The following is a 14,443-nucleotide window of genomic DNA, read 5'->3' on the forward strand; positions in this document are numbered from 1 at the left end:
TGGGGTCTTCGTCACAAAAAAAAAAAAAAAAAAAAAAGCAATTGCAACTTTTTATCTCAAAATTATGAGTGTTTATCTCACATTTCTGACTTTTCAGAATTGTAAGTTTAAATGCAGTTCTGCATTTATATGTATCACAATTCTGGGTTATATCTCACAATTTTCGAAATTGTGAGATATAAGTTTAGAATTGTGAGGGAAAAAAAGGATTGTGAGAAAAAAAGTTAAAATATATAAATAACACTATTGTTGATTTTGTTGTCTCATTGCTGGCTTGTGATGTCAGGATGAGTTTTCAAATAATCAGTTTGTTGATTGTTACTTCTTGTGTTCCATCTACGTCTATATAAGTCTAAAAGGTCTGTGTGTAGCGATTTCAAGTCATATGCAAGTTTTTTTGTGATGTTATTAGTACTTTAAGATAACAAGATGTTTTGATTTAAACATTTAAGAAATTCAACTCAAAAGAAGCCATTCAAACTATAACTTTTACTTTGAATTGTACAAACACCTAACTCAGTGTCTGGAAGGCATGCCCATCACCAACACCAACTTGAAACACTTGAAGCATGAACCACAAAATGAGGGCTGGCGATTTCTCAGTAGCGTCAGCTTTGAAAACAACATTTGTCATGCTGATGGGGAAAATGTGAAGTGTAATCAACCGTAAACGGGAAAAGATTTCCAGAGATTACAGAAATTGTCAAACAAGTGCAGTTGTTTTGAAATATGTCACCATCAAGTCACATCTCAAACACAGTTGGGTCTGGGATAAAATCCAGTGAGATTTGAAGGAGATCTGGGTCTTTTCCACTGAAATTTATGGCCAGAAACAAAACAGATGGAGTCTGCCATAGCTCACTGTGCAGTAGAGTAACTGCTGCTTAGTGAAATTGCTTCAGTCTATTTCAGAATTCATCAGACAGAAAGATTAGAAGATGAATAGAAGATAGAAGAGTCAACCTGACAGGATTCATTTTGCTTGACATTACATTATCCATGCCTGTTACACAACAAGTTGCGACATAAATAAATACATGAAATAATAACCTGAGTTTAGTTTTTTATAATCTGACCTGTATATTATTTAAAACTCAACTAAGTAAAAAATAGTCTATTACAACGTACCAAACATTAAGCCTTGCCACATCATGAACACTGCAGTAAGACACAAGATGTAACCTGTTGCATTTAGGTGTGATATATTGCATTGCAATGGACAACAGCAAATATACAGTGCAACAGTCGTGTTTCCAAAGTAAAAATCACATTCATTTTCTCGAAAGGTGAGAATTTTTTATTAAAGATAACTTAAAAAAAATGTAAAGACAAACCTGATCTATGAAGTATTAAATCAATGCCACATGCCTTTGTTGAATCCATCAGTCCACAATGTTTCAACATAGTTTTTTAAATATTCACATTTAACTGTGGAATTCCTGATGAAAAAACACCTATGATTATTTTACCCATGACCCTTCTGCATAGAAATCACCAAACCGAGAAACACCCCCACTCCTATGAAGCATTTGAGTCAGTATTCCTATGCTCTTACTTAAATATTTCTATATATACAGCGGATAATAAAATTAGAGAACAACCTATAATTTCCTAAATTTCAAGGTCACTGCTTAGTCCTATTTGAAGTAATCATAACAGGAGTAGAAGGGCAGTTTTTTAAGCAAATTATAAATTAATTCCAAGTATGGGTCACCATACTTGGCCACATGTCACTTCACTAACTTAAGTTATTGATGTTAATCTGGCACCTAATTTCCTTATTTATATGGCAAACCCTATTTAACTGGCAGCATTCAAAAACTTTCTTTAGCCCCTTGAGGTTAGCGGAGGTGTCTCTCCCGATACACATGTCCATAAAGCACGCACAGAGATGCGGTTGTAACAACAACATCCTTTGGTTTATTGATCACAATCTCTGGTTTACTTTCCAAACAAGATTACAAAATAAAACTTCCAAGAACATGAAATGCGGTACCATCGCATGTGATTGAAGAAACTATTGCTCTCCACCCTCTAACTCTGTCCTGCCAAACAATGCTGCTTCACTATTATGACCTGCACTTTCGCGCCATAGTGACACGTAAGGGAGGAAGAGCAACTAAATTCACATGACAGGTTAGTCCAAGAATTAAACAAAGTTTCCTCATATATTTAAATCATAATGTTTGAAATACAAAATAAATAAATCAGACTTAATCAAGAATTTAAATATGGCTCCTACATCCAGACCCCTAACTGTTATTGCCAAAGGCAGAACAATTACCAAACACAAAATATTCAATGGAGCCAAAACACATAAGTAGATACAGTCTTGCCATATGTTCAATATATCAAACCAAATGTCATTTCATATTGCATTCATCAGATCAATAACATTGCATTCCGTTCATCAATGTCAGTACATTGTCAATTTTTTTCTATACAATTCCCATGAATTCCCATAGTCCATGTCCTGCAATGTATACTCCATAAGGAGGGAAACAGATCTCTAATTTTCACTGAAATTGCAAGATCGCGGGCCACTCTAAGGTGACTGAAACCCTGCGAAAGGAGGCCAAAGGGATGACCCTTTCAGCCACTGCACGAGAAGTTGTTCTTCCAAATCTGTGATTTCTCGAATATTGCAGCTTTACTAATTAATTCAAGTCTCCCAAAACGGCTGGTCGTCCACATGCACGAATGCACGAGAAGACAGGATAATTCAGGGAATCTCAATAGGGAATCGGTTCAACACTGCAGCTGGAATTGCTTGCCAGTTCAGCAATGAACAAGGTAAGGATCTGTCTCAGCATGTTTAAGAGAAGTCGGAATGAAAACGCACTCTGCTGTGAGTCTCTCATCAGCAGAAAGAATAAAAAGGCTAAGCTCACCTTTGCTGAGGAGCACGTTGTGTCAACAGAGGAGAACTCGTCCAAAATTCACTTTAGTGATGAGAGCAAGTTTAATTTACTTGAGTCCAATTGGAAACATCTTGTTCGGTGTCAAACTGGGGAAGATTGAACCCAAAGTGTGTAAAGAAGTCAGTGAAAGGAGGATGAGGAAGTGTCATCGCAATTTTGAGTGATGAAGATTCCAAAATTTCCGTAAAATCAAGTATTTATAGATTGTTCTCTAATTTTGATCTCCACTGTATATTCATATAAATCAAAAGTTTTATATTTATCTGTTTTTTTTTTTTATTTGATCATATCTTCATTCGATTCTTTCCCTCACTAAAGCCGTTAAGTACACAATCTTATACCTTTGTCTTTTCGTCTGATTTTCAAATACATTTTGTTTCAACTCCAAGTTTGTGATGTTGTGATTCATGTCATAGCTGGCTGCTTTCGTACATGGCTTATAACTCTTTTTAAAAATCCACACGGGAAAAATGAATAAAAAAAAAAATCTTCTGGAACCAATGATGCAAAAGATGGTAAACGGGCACTGTTAGGAAAATACCGTATTACATGGCTCTCTGGAAGACTTGATTCTGATTGGCCAATTAGAGACAAACATGAAAACCTTTACAAATGCAGACAAATTAAATTTTATACAAATCTTTTATTTGGCATTATACAAGGATATCACAGGTGTAACAGGCTACATATATTTCTGTGGGTATAAAAGTCAAAGTAAGTTCTATAGAAATGTGTCGTCTCCAGGTGTAGACACACAATGCTGTTGGGAATGAGAGAGTGTCATGCTGAGGTCAGCAGGGGCAGTGCTGTGCATGTCCAACATTATACATACATTTCTAACATTCATATTCTCTGCTAATGCCATAAAATGTCCACTTTTGTTGATTGTTATTGAAAAGAATTCTCAAAAATCCCTTTATCAACCATTGATTTGGCACATCATGTGATAAATTGTGTTTATTAATGCAAGGCAGCAATAAATACTCTTATGAACAGACAACTAAGCATGCTGACAGACATAAAAGTTCAAGTGCAGGCTTATCTTTTTCTGATAAACACATTACATTCTAGAATTTCAAATGGTTGTAACATTTTTATTTCTAAGAAATATTGGCCTCTGTGGAAAAAAGTACACAATCTTTCTTCTGGTCAAAATTAAAAAAATAAGAGTCTATTGCTGACTCACAATATTCAAATGCCCCTTTAAATTGCATAAATGTTTGATTGGCTCTGTGTCTGCCGTACACACTGTTACAAGCCTGTAGAAATCAAAGACAAAAACATCAGTTGCCTGGAGACAGCCGTCAGTTCCATATGACCACTAATAATCATAACAACCTCGGTAATTACCATAAAAACAGCCTTTAATATTTGAGCATGTCAAAGACAAATGTGAGAATGGAAAAATGAGCCGATCCATGTCATGCTGCACATTCACAGGCGTGTGTACGGATGAGGTCAGAGGAATCGGCACCCAGCTTTGGGTCAGTTAGTCCAGTTCCACCACAAAGCTTAACTGGCTGCATGTGACTATACAGGCTTGTCTGCCCTCTTCAACTGTAAAACCTCGGCTGGGCACGAGAAGTCAAACCACAGAGGAGACACTTTCGTCATTACCGTGACTCTCAGCTGCCACATGCTCGAGTGGCACCCAGCTAAGTCAACAGAAACGAACATCGGACGGCCTCTTTCCAAAACACTGGGACCTCATGTAGTGTCAGACTGCTGTAAAAGTGATCTCACAGTGCATTGTGGGTGTTATATATTTATGTCAGTCAATGAGGCCTGAGTCACTTATTGTAATATTGATGAACTTAATGTGAAGGAATGCTAAAACCACCATCATCATTTTAACTGAATGTCTCTAATTTTGTTTCTTAGGAGAATTCATACGGCAAGACTATGACCCAAATCTTCTGTCAGACTTTTTTCAGAGGGTAAGATTCATAAGATTCATTCACAGGCAATTAGTTAGCCGTCTGTGAGCATGATGGACTGATGTGTTGGAATGTTTACCTGAGAACACTGATCTCTTGCTGGCATCTCTCACTCCACTTGGATTACCTAAAAAGAGCCAAAATACAGAAGAAAAGCTTGTAAATGGTTTCATGCTGAGAATTTTCAAACATATAATTCAATATAATAGAATGAGACACCTAAACCAAAACCTAAAAATCAGCAAAATAGTTTGAGGCAGGCAAGATTTTTTAATGTTTTTGAAAGAAGTCTTTTATGCTTACCAAAGCTGCATTTATTTAATTAAACACAGTAAAAACTGTCACATTGTGAAATATTATTACAAATTAAAACAACTGTTATGTATTATAATATATTTCGAAATATAATTTATTCCTGTGAAGGAATACATTATTCTGTCTTCAGTGTCATATGATCCTTCACAAATCATACTGATATGCAGATTTGGTGCTCAAGAAAGATGTATTATTAATAATAATACTGAAAACAGTTGTGATGCTTAATATTTTTGTGGAAACTGTAACAAAACTTTGATTAATAGAAAGCTCATAAGAACAGTATTTATTTGAAGTAGACATCTTTTGTAACAATGTAAAAAATTGTAATGTGTCCTTGCTGAATAAAAGTATTAATTCTTATAAATAAATAAATAAATACACAAGCAAACACACAAGCTTACTGGGCCCAAACTTTTAAACAGTAGGGTAAGCTAAAACTAAATTTCCAAATTAGGTTTGCAGTCATTTTGCGTTGATTTTGGCTGGAAATCTGCACCATACATTCAGAACAGATTTAAACATAACGCTTAAAATAGAGCTATGCTTACTTGTATTCGCAGCTGAAAACATTACCAAATATACAAAAATATACAATAAATGAATATACAAATAGCGGAGGTTGTTGAAAACGGGTCTTCCAGTTCTGTGGATTTCTACATGGAGATTTTGTGCGGTCCTGCCGATCAGTCATAGTAAAATATACAAACATTTTTATACTAACATCAAACTACTAAAATATTACATTTGAGAAATCAAACTTCCCTACAGATCATAAGCCAGAGTTATCAGTTCTCATTAGGAAAGGGAGTCATTATATTAAAGGCATGACATTCGAAATGAATGGAGCAGTGGCTGAAATGTTTTAAGGGTTAGTGGTTACCCCATTGTGGGCGTTCCTGCAATAACAGGAAATTGTTATGGAACTTGTTCTTTGCCATGCACTTGATGTCTATTCAGAAACCTGTGTTGGAAAACAGGCTAAACTCCAACAGACAGCATCAACAGTCACTGTGGCAGCCAATCAGCAAAAGTTCTGAATGCCAAATGCTGGCAGTGCCAGGCGTTCTCACTAACAGACTGTGCCTCGTGTTCCTTTAAATAACTGGGCTGGCATGACAGTTCCAGCAAGCACGCTTGTTAGCACAATATACTTATTTTACGCAAGATACGTTTTTGGCAAAATGGAGCCTGTCATGTGTAGTTACATTTCATTTGATAGCAGGGCTTGGTTTGCATGTATAATATTTTGCTTGTCTAGAAATCTTTGGACGTTTCTCTGGCAGTGTGATTGTGTGCTCCAAACATATGTCGAAATCATTTGTTTACCAAAGAAATATTATACCAGATCTATAGCAAATATTTGCCTAAAAGTGCTTCTGAGTTTAAGTTGAAAAGGTACAGAATCCACAGTAACATTTTCTCTGAACTTTGCATTTTGTTTTGCATCTGGCATTTTGTTATTATGAAAAAGCTCTTCATCACAGACAATTGTCTTCATTCTGATAAAAATCACAATCATTCTTACATAATCCATGAACTCAAAGACACTCTCTCAGGGCTACAGCTTTGATATGCTACAATATTGAGGTCATTAACAGACTAATGGCTCATGAGGGACATGGAGATTCTGGCCATGTCACGTTCAAAGAGTGAAAAATGAGGCCAGCGGTATTTATTAGCGATGACGGACCATGATTTGGACAAATAATAATCCTCTAATGACTCCAAGCATGCTTAAATCTTTCAGACATACACTGGAATGGAGATCTAAGATATGTTCATGAGACCATATCAACATAATTAAAGTGTCCGATGTTTTTCAACCTTAAAGCCACACATGCTGTAGTCTTGCGTATGTGGAGACTAAGGGAAGCTGTAAAAGTGCTGCTTGGAACCGGCTCCCTCAACCTGACTCATTTATTTCCAAGGGACGAGAGCTCAGATATCATCATTATAGGCCTCTACAGAATTTAAACCATAATGCCACTGTAGAGAGATATTCACTATATTCATAAGAATTACCACTTAATTCAATCTCTGTGTAAAAGATCTTTTAAACTGGCAAAAATAGTAATATGACACCTCCAAAGTTGATTTTTTTTATGTTGAATATGAAACTGTACACTTAAGGCCCGTTCACACCAATAATGATAACTATAAGGATAAATATATTAGTGTCCACACCAACACACGATAACACGATTCTGTTTTTTATAAATGTGAACAGTTTTGTCATCTGCCACTTTAAATGTTCAATCTCTTTATACTGGATTCTGATTGGCTGTTAATGTTTTTATCATTCATCGGCTGGAAAAAATAGTTTTGAAAAAGGATTCCAACAATTTAATTCTTCTGTGTCGCTATAGCTGTGGTGTGAACATTCCTATTCTCAGAATTAGAACAAATTTTAAAACTGTAACAATAATCGTTCTAACTCTATGAGAACAGTGAAGTCAGAGCCACAACTACAATGATAATGACACAACTGCATTGACAGCCAATCAGAATCCACCTGATTTTAAAGAAGCCGAGCATTTAAGTAGATGACAAAACTGCAGCGTGTGCTTATAATAAACATAACATTATTCTGTGCTAATGTGGACGGTAATACATATTTCATTGTAGTTAGAGTTATATAGCCTTTATGCAAATTATGTAATAGCATAAACACATCCACAAAAGCCAGCTTTATATAGAAAGGTGGTGTGTCTGCAATGACAGTTGCTTTTTTAGCTGTATTTATGGATTGTTTAAACTGGATTAAACTGGATTGTGGGTGGTGTTTGCACCAAAATGCATTTTGCACCAAAGTGGTTTAGTGAATTTGCCCCTCAAATCTTGATGTCATGATCTGGTCAGTGGACGGGACGGGGTCAGAGATGTAATACTCACACTTGTCCTGCTCGGGTGGTTCCAGACAGTCACTCTCTGGGTCACTGGGGATTCGCCAGGGCTTCCTGACCGCCTGCAACTGCTGGTAAAACTCATCCTAGTAACACATATGATGGGAACAGAGAAATACATCATAACAATGACAACTTGGTTTGATACTTTGTTATATAATGTAATTAAATTAATTCATTTTTTTGGCCTGAATTTAATTGTCCAAAAGTGTCTAAATGCTTTCAGGGTCTTGCTGAAGCCTAAGCCTTAGCTTGCTTGTATCACTACTTGAACAGACTAGTCATTTGGCTGGTTTTATAGGGGGGTGGGTACATTTTAGATGGTGAAGTTGGGAAATCAGCTGGCCACCCAGCTTGACTTCAGCTTGGCCAGGCTGGGAGACCATCTTAAACCACCAAAAACCAACTTAAGATGGTTTAAACAGCAGAGTTTAAGAGTACAACAGCATACATATAGCCTTAAAGCTACTATCAACTAAATACTACCAAACTCCAATTTTGATTTCAAGAGTTCTTAGAGGACATAATTTGCTTCAATATGCGTTGAGTGTAATGATGGATCAGTGAAAACTGTGCAGAAATGTGGCAATTTGAAAAGCAACCAAATCCCCTGTGAACTGGAAACCCAAGATGTAGATGGCATGTGCCTGTGCATGTCAGACCCATTCGTTCTACATATGTTTTTATTTTCTTTTGAAATAATTACACCTCTGAGTCGAATCCTCTGAGCCAACCTCTAATAAATAAATTGCCCCCTGTTCGCTTCTAAAGACTTTTATGTGTTCTTATCTCTGGTACAGGCCGTTCATACATCTACGCCGCATTTCAGTGCTAAATATGAAAACAGAAGAGAAGGACAAATCATCTGATCTCTTCCTGTTGATCCCATTCTGAACTGAATGAGATGTACAGGTGTATATTTCTTTTTCATATTCAGGAGCTGAACTACTATAACAGATGTGGGACCAGGTAGGTGCAATCAGAACATGATCAATGCCTTTACTGTATGTTTTCGTATTCTCATCAGTCATAAGAATATGAACTAACAATATGATTCCTGTTTGTGGCTATAAAATACCTCAAAAGGAGCTTTGGATTTATTAACAAGCCCTAATACCAAAAAATAAAAGAGAAAGAGAGCGGAAACCCAGAAATACCAGACTCCTTTCTTTTTCATACCAAGGGTAGTCATGTGTAAATCTGTTCTTTAGTTTCCCGTGGATCCTTTTATATTATATTGCTTAATCTCAATAGAGCATGACATGAATAGGCCATAGTCAGACATGGACAATAGAATATTAGACAGCTTTTACAAACTAACCAGTACAATAACAGTGTGTGTGTGATTCTAAACCCATTGACATTGAGGTTTAAAGGGTTATTAAATGTGAGCTTTATTTTTTCTCAAGGCATGCATAAAATTGGACCTTAGTTTCCAAGCAGTAAGAGGCTTGTTAGATTAAAGGCCTTTTATGACCAATTTTGAATATTTGGCACATAACAAAACAAAAGTCCAAAATATTGTACTGCATATTTGTGAGTGTGTGTGTGTGTCCAAAATTATTTCTGAGATTGACAAATACTTTCCTTTAGACTTAGTGAGAACAGTTTTGGCAAGACAATTTATTTATATTTAAAAATATATATTTAAAAAAAAAAAAAAAAATTGATGTTAAATATATAATGTATAATTTTACTGTGATTTAAAAAAAAAAAAGAAATTCATACTTTTATTCAGCAGGGATGCATTAAATTGATCAAAAGTAAAAGTAAAGACATTTATAATGTTACTAAAAATTTCTAATTTAGATAAACATCTTGAAATAGGCACTGTATCATGGTTTTCACACTTAAGCAGCACAGTCATTGTCAATACTTATAATAGAAACCAAAATAAAAAAAAACATACATAATTTTATAATATTATTTATATACACATGTTGTATATATATATATATATATATATATATTAAAATGTTATTTTAAGTTGTAATAACATTTTACAATATGACTTTGTTTTACTGTTTTTTTATCAAACATAATTAAAAATATATTATACAGTATATAATAATGTTGATGTGATTATATGTGTATGTGGTTGTGTTAATGTGTACCTCTGTCAATGTGCTCCACAGTCCTCCATATAAATCTGTCGTGCTCAGGCCTGGCGGTGTGAGAATCGGTCTGGTTATCTGTCCTGTCGGCGTGACTGGTCTGCTTCTAGAGCGCCCGTACACCCGTTCTTTGTTCCCGTGGCTTCCGGCAGTCAACGAGTGCATCATAAGACTATTGGGGGTCAAAGGTCTGCTGGGCGTCCGTGCTCCACTAGGGGTTTGGGCACGGCTGCTGGGGTTGCTGGGAGATGTCCGGCCCATGACTAGGCTTGTGGGTTTAGTGTTGTGAAGTGGCAGGCCTGTGGTCTTTGTGGAAAGGCTGCTGGGAGACTGTGGTCTGGACGTCTGTCCGAGCACAGGCAGAGTGTTAGTGGTGTGGAAGAGGGGGTTTAAAAGCAAACTCCTATGAGGGCTGTTTGGACTTCGGTTCAGCTTCCCTTGCTCTGCCAGCTTGGCCAAGTCCTTTTCCACCTCTGAAGAAATTAAGACAATAAAAGCAAAGAATCACCATCTAGGGGACAATAACAGTTATGGCTTGTAAACATTTCGGTCATAGGTTATGTGGAACATGACCAGTGTTGGGGTAACGTGAGTTACGTAATCAGATCACTTTTTTCAAGTAACTAGTAAAGTAACGTGTTATTTTTACATTTACAAGAAATGTCTGAGTTACTTTTTAAATAAGTAATGTCAGTTACTTTGTTTCCAAATTTATTCACTGACACCTCTCCTGTTCCTGTGTTGAGAGAAACTAGGAGTGAGGTTCAGAAGCACTTCCTTCAGCCTGAGGCTTATTAAATTCACTTTTGATGTGAAAAGGCCTTTACAGTTGCCAAAAATACAACTTTTGGGCTTTTTAGTTATTAAAAATAAACAAGCAAGCCCATCTCAGGTGACAAAAAGTAATGCAAAAGTAATGTAATGCATTACTTTCCATTAAAGGTAACTGAGTAATGCAATTAGTTATTTTTTATGGAGTACAATTATATTATGCATATGAGAAAGAGTGGACATTTTAGCCAAGTATGTTTGACTTTTGTATGCTCAGCTATAAATCGATGTGCACAATAATTTATAAAAAATACATTATTTGTTATTCCCAGAAATTGCCGCACACTAATTTTTTTCAGCATGTATTCTGATTCAACAAACTAACAGCCTTAAAACTCATCAGTGTATTGATGTGGAGTACTGACTCACCACTCATAGATTCCCATTAACAAACCACCAAAACAATATCCTGAAGTTTTGCCGAGGTCTTTTAACAGTCATGGCAGCAGTATTTATTGTCAGTTGTAAAGTGTAAATTGGATGGCATGTTTACTTTGTACGAGTACAAGAGCGGTTTAATATGGCCTGCTTCGTGTGAATATATTTGTTTGCTTGGTAGCAAGTCAAATATTTTTGTTTATGCAAGTCTGTTGCACATTTTCAGATGGAACATCTGGACGTGTCAGCCAGTGTTCAGTCTGAGAGGAACTGAGGATTCGGAGGAAACAACATGTGACATATTATAAATAGTATGTACAAGTTTGATTTGTGTTTCAGAAACCTTGACTACTTGACTTGTAAGCAAACAGTTCTTTCTCCGGAGAAACGTCATGATACTTTTCAATATGAAACACATGCACGTTGTCCAGATTACTAATGTTATAGTGCAAATTCTCATTTTGCATAACACAGCTCTTGTAATTACTTCCCTTTACGGAAACTATTTCAGATTGTTGTGATATATGATACAGTTAATTGTGTGAATGGATAATTAGATTGTTTTGTCTGTAGTCAATCAGAAGTAATTTCAAAACCCTGTGGCCCCATTTAAACGGCATACAGGAACTTATTCCAGCGATTTTTCACCTAAACACATATGTGGCGGAAAGGATTTGCTGTGAAATTATTACACAGACATAAATCATTTGTGATGATGGCAAACCCTACCAAATAAAGACATGGATAAAAAAAATGTATTTTTGTGTCCGTGTTTAAAATTTCCCACATGAAATTTAAAAGAGTTTGTAGTTGAGCTCACGGGTCCTAATGAGTCGATGCTGGAGGCTGAGAACCCAGTAGCCACAATTATGTTCACTGTAAACACCACACACACATAAACAATCATTCATCACGAACGGAAGATAGTAATATGCATGCTAATAAGCAACTAGTTAAAGGAATAGTTCACCCAAAAGTGAAAATCCGTCATCATTTACTCACCCTCATGTCGTTATTGACCTGTAAGAGTTTCTTTTTATGTTGAACATGAAGATATTTTGAAGAATGCTGGTAATCAAACAGTTGATGGTCCATAGTATTTCTTTCCCTACTAGTCAATGGGGACCAACAACTTTTTGGTTCTTCAAAATTCTTCAAATTCTTTTGTGTTCAACATAAGAAAGTAACGACATGAGGGTGAGTAAATGATGACAAAATTTTCATTTTTGGGTGAACTATTCCTTTAAAAATGAGAATTGGTCCTTAAAATAAAGTGTTACTGAAGCTACTGTAGTGACGAAGGACGATAGCATGTATAGTGACCCTAAGACTAAAAAAGACTTTAGAGCGTTAACAAGAAGCAGCACATCTAATCTATTATAAACAGCTCATGATCAAAAAAAGCAAATGCGCTTCCCACAAGGCTACAATCCTCAAACACGCAAACACATAATTTAGAACATATGCAACCTTATTGATTCCCGACTTTCCCCCTACATATCTACACGTTCAAAATGTTCATCTCGCAGAGGAAGAGAGAGAGAGATCTGAGGAATTCCAGCTAGCTGAAAGTGATGCTTTATTTATCCAAAAGTGGCATAAAGCTTTTCTCTGCCATTAAAAAAAAACAGGCAATAACATTGTCCTTTGGGCACAAGTCAAATATCAAGCTCTTAAATTCCTAAAACAAAAACAACGCAGCCTGATCGTAAATTAAAAGGAGTCTTGAGGATTTAGTTGACCACATAATTGAGGTAATAATGAGATAAAAGAAGAAGCCTGGCTTTCAACACGGAGAACATTAACAGCTAATAAAAGCATGAAAGGGGGAAATTAGGCTGTTGAATGAGGCTAATGCCTGGTCCTATGGGGATGACTCTGTTCAGATATAACTCAATAGACAAACAGCTTTAAATCAATGCCATCTGAGAGCAGGGATGACTTTTCCCGCAAAGTGATGTCAGAATAAGCTTCCCACTGATCGAGTCACAGAATAACAAGCACACTTGATACAAATAGATAAACACTTCCCACATACACGTTCATGTTGCCCTTTAATATTTATAGCGAGAAATGTGAGAAAGAATTTTCATTACAACAGGCAATTCAAAATAGCCTAATTGTTGTACCATTGCATTACAATTCCAAAATCCAATGCATGTATTAATACAATGAATATAGGCCTGAAATCATTTATTAATGATTGTTATTATTAAAGAAAATTTATTTATTTTGTATTTAGTCAGTTAATTAAATATTACATATATATAACAAATGTGTGTGTGTGTGTGTGTGTGTGTGTGTGTAAAACACACACATATAAAAACATTTTTAATTGTTAATAAACAAAAGGTCTGAATAATTTATTAATAACTGGAAATTTAGATATGTTTTGATAATTTTGCATTTTTATAAAATATTTGATCCGTCACACTATATAAAAGTTTGAAGGTACAGCTTTTACTTTTAAAATTATATTTTTATGTCATTGAATTCATTTAATTAATTGTGTGTGTGTGTGTGTGTGTGTGTGTGTGTGTGTGTGTGTGTGTGTGTGTGTGTGTGTCTGTGTGTGTGTGTCTGTGTGTGCGTGTGTATATATGTTAAAAAAATTCTTTAGTATTTATATTTAGATTTTTAATTATTAATGTTATTTCTGTCATCTATTTACAGACATACAGACAGACACGAATATGTAGCTTTTGCACGCATACTTAGCTAATCAGAAAACACTATGCGTGCAAAAGCTACATATTCGTGTCTACTTTGCTAAGGTTGATAACTTTTCGTGTTTAAATGTCACCCTCCCACGTCCACACACACATACACACAGCTGTTGCCCTGATGACTTAGTAAGAGTGCCCTTCTTAAATACTTAATATGTTTCAAATGTATTCGACGTGTGACAGCGAATTGAAATAAAAAGCAGTACATGTATAAACAAACAACTGTGCGACACATGTTGGAATGCTTGATGCTGTTTGAGCCTTTGATTTTGCCCAATGCTTTCAAGCGGTTACCAAACGAAACAAACGTCGCAC

The 14,443-nt window shown here is 35.8% G+C and overlaps 1 protein-coding gene across 1 annotated transcript in view; it reads right to left on the minus strand.

Annotated features, from left to right (window-relative positions):
* Positions 1-4,040: 4,040 nt before the first annotated feature.
* cunh8orf34 (chromosome unknown C8orf34 homolog) overlaps positions 4,041-14,443 on the minus strand; it is a 91,835-nt gene continuing 81,432 nt past the window's right edge. The window contains exons 12-15 of the mRNA XM_016483778.1: positions 10,194-10,666; positions 8,069-8,165; positions 4,938-4,985; positions 4,041-4,180 (exon numbers count right to left, since the gene is read on the minus strand). Of these exons, the coding sequence (XP_016339264.1) occupies positions 4,173-4,180; positions 4,938-4,985; positions 8,069-8,165; positions 10,194-10,666 (626 nt within the window). The 3' untranslated portion in view covers positions 4,041-4,172. The remainder of the gene's footprint in view (positions 4,181-4,937; positions 4,986-8,068; positions 8,166-10,193; positions 10,667-14,443) is intronic.

This window comes from Sinocyclocheilus anshuiensis, unplaced genomic scaffold (genome assembly GCF_001515605.1).
Source record: "Sinocyclocheilus anshuiensis isolate Anshui unplaced genomic scaffold, SAMN03320099.WGS_v1.1 scaffold990, whole genome shotgun sequence".
Taxonomy (NCBI): Eukaryota; Metazoa; Chordata; class Actinopteri; order Cypriniformes; family Cyprinidae; genus Sinocyclocheilus; species Sinocyclocheilus anshuiensis.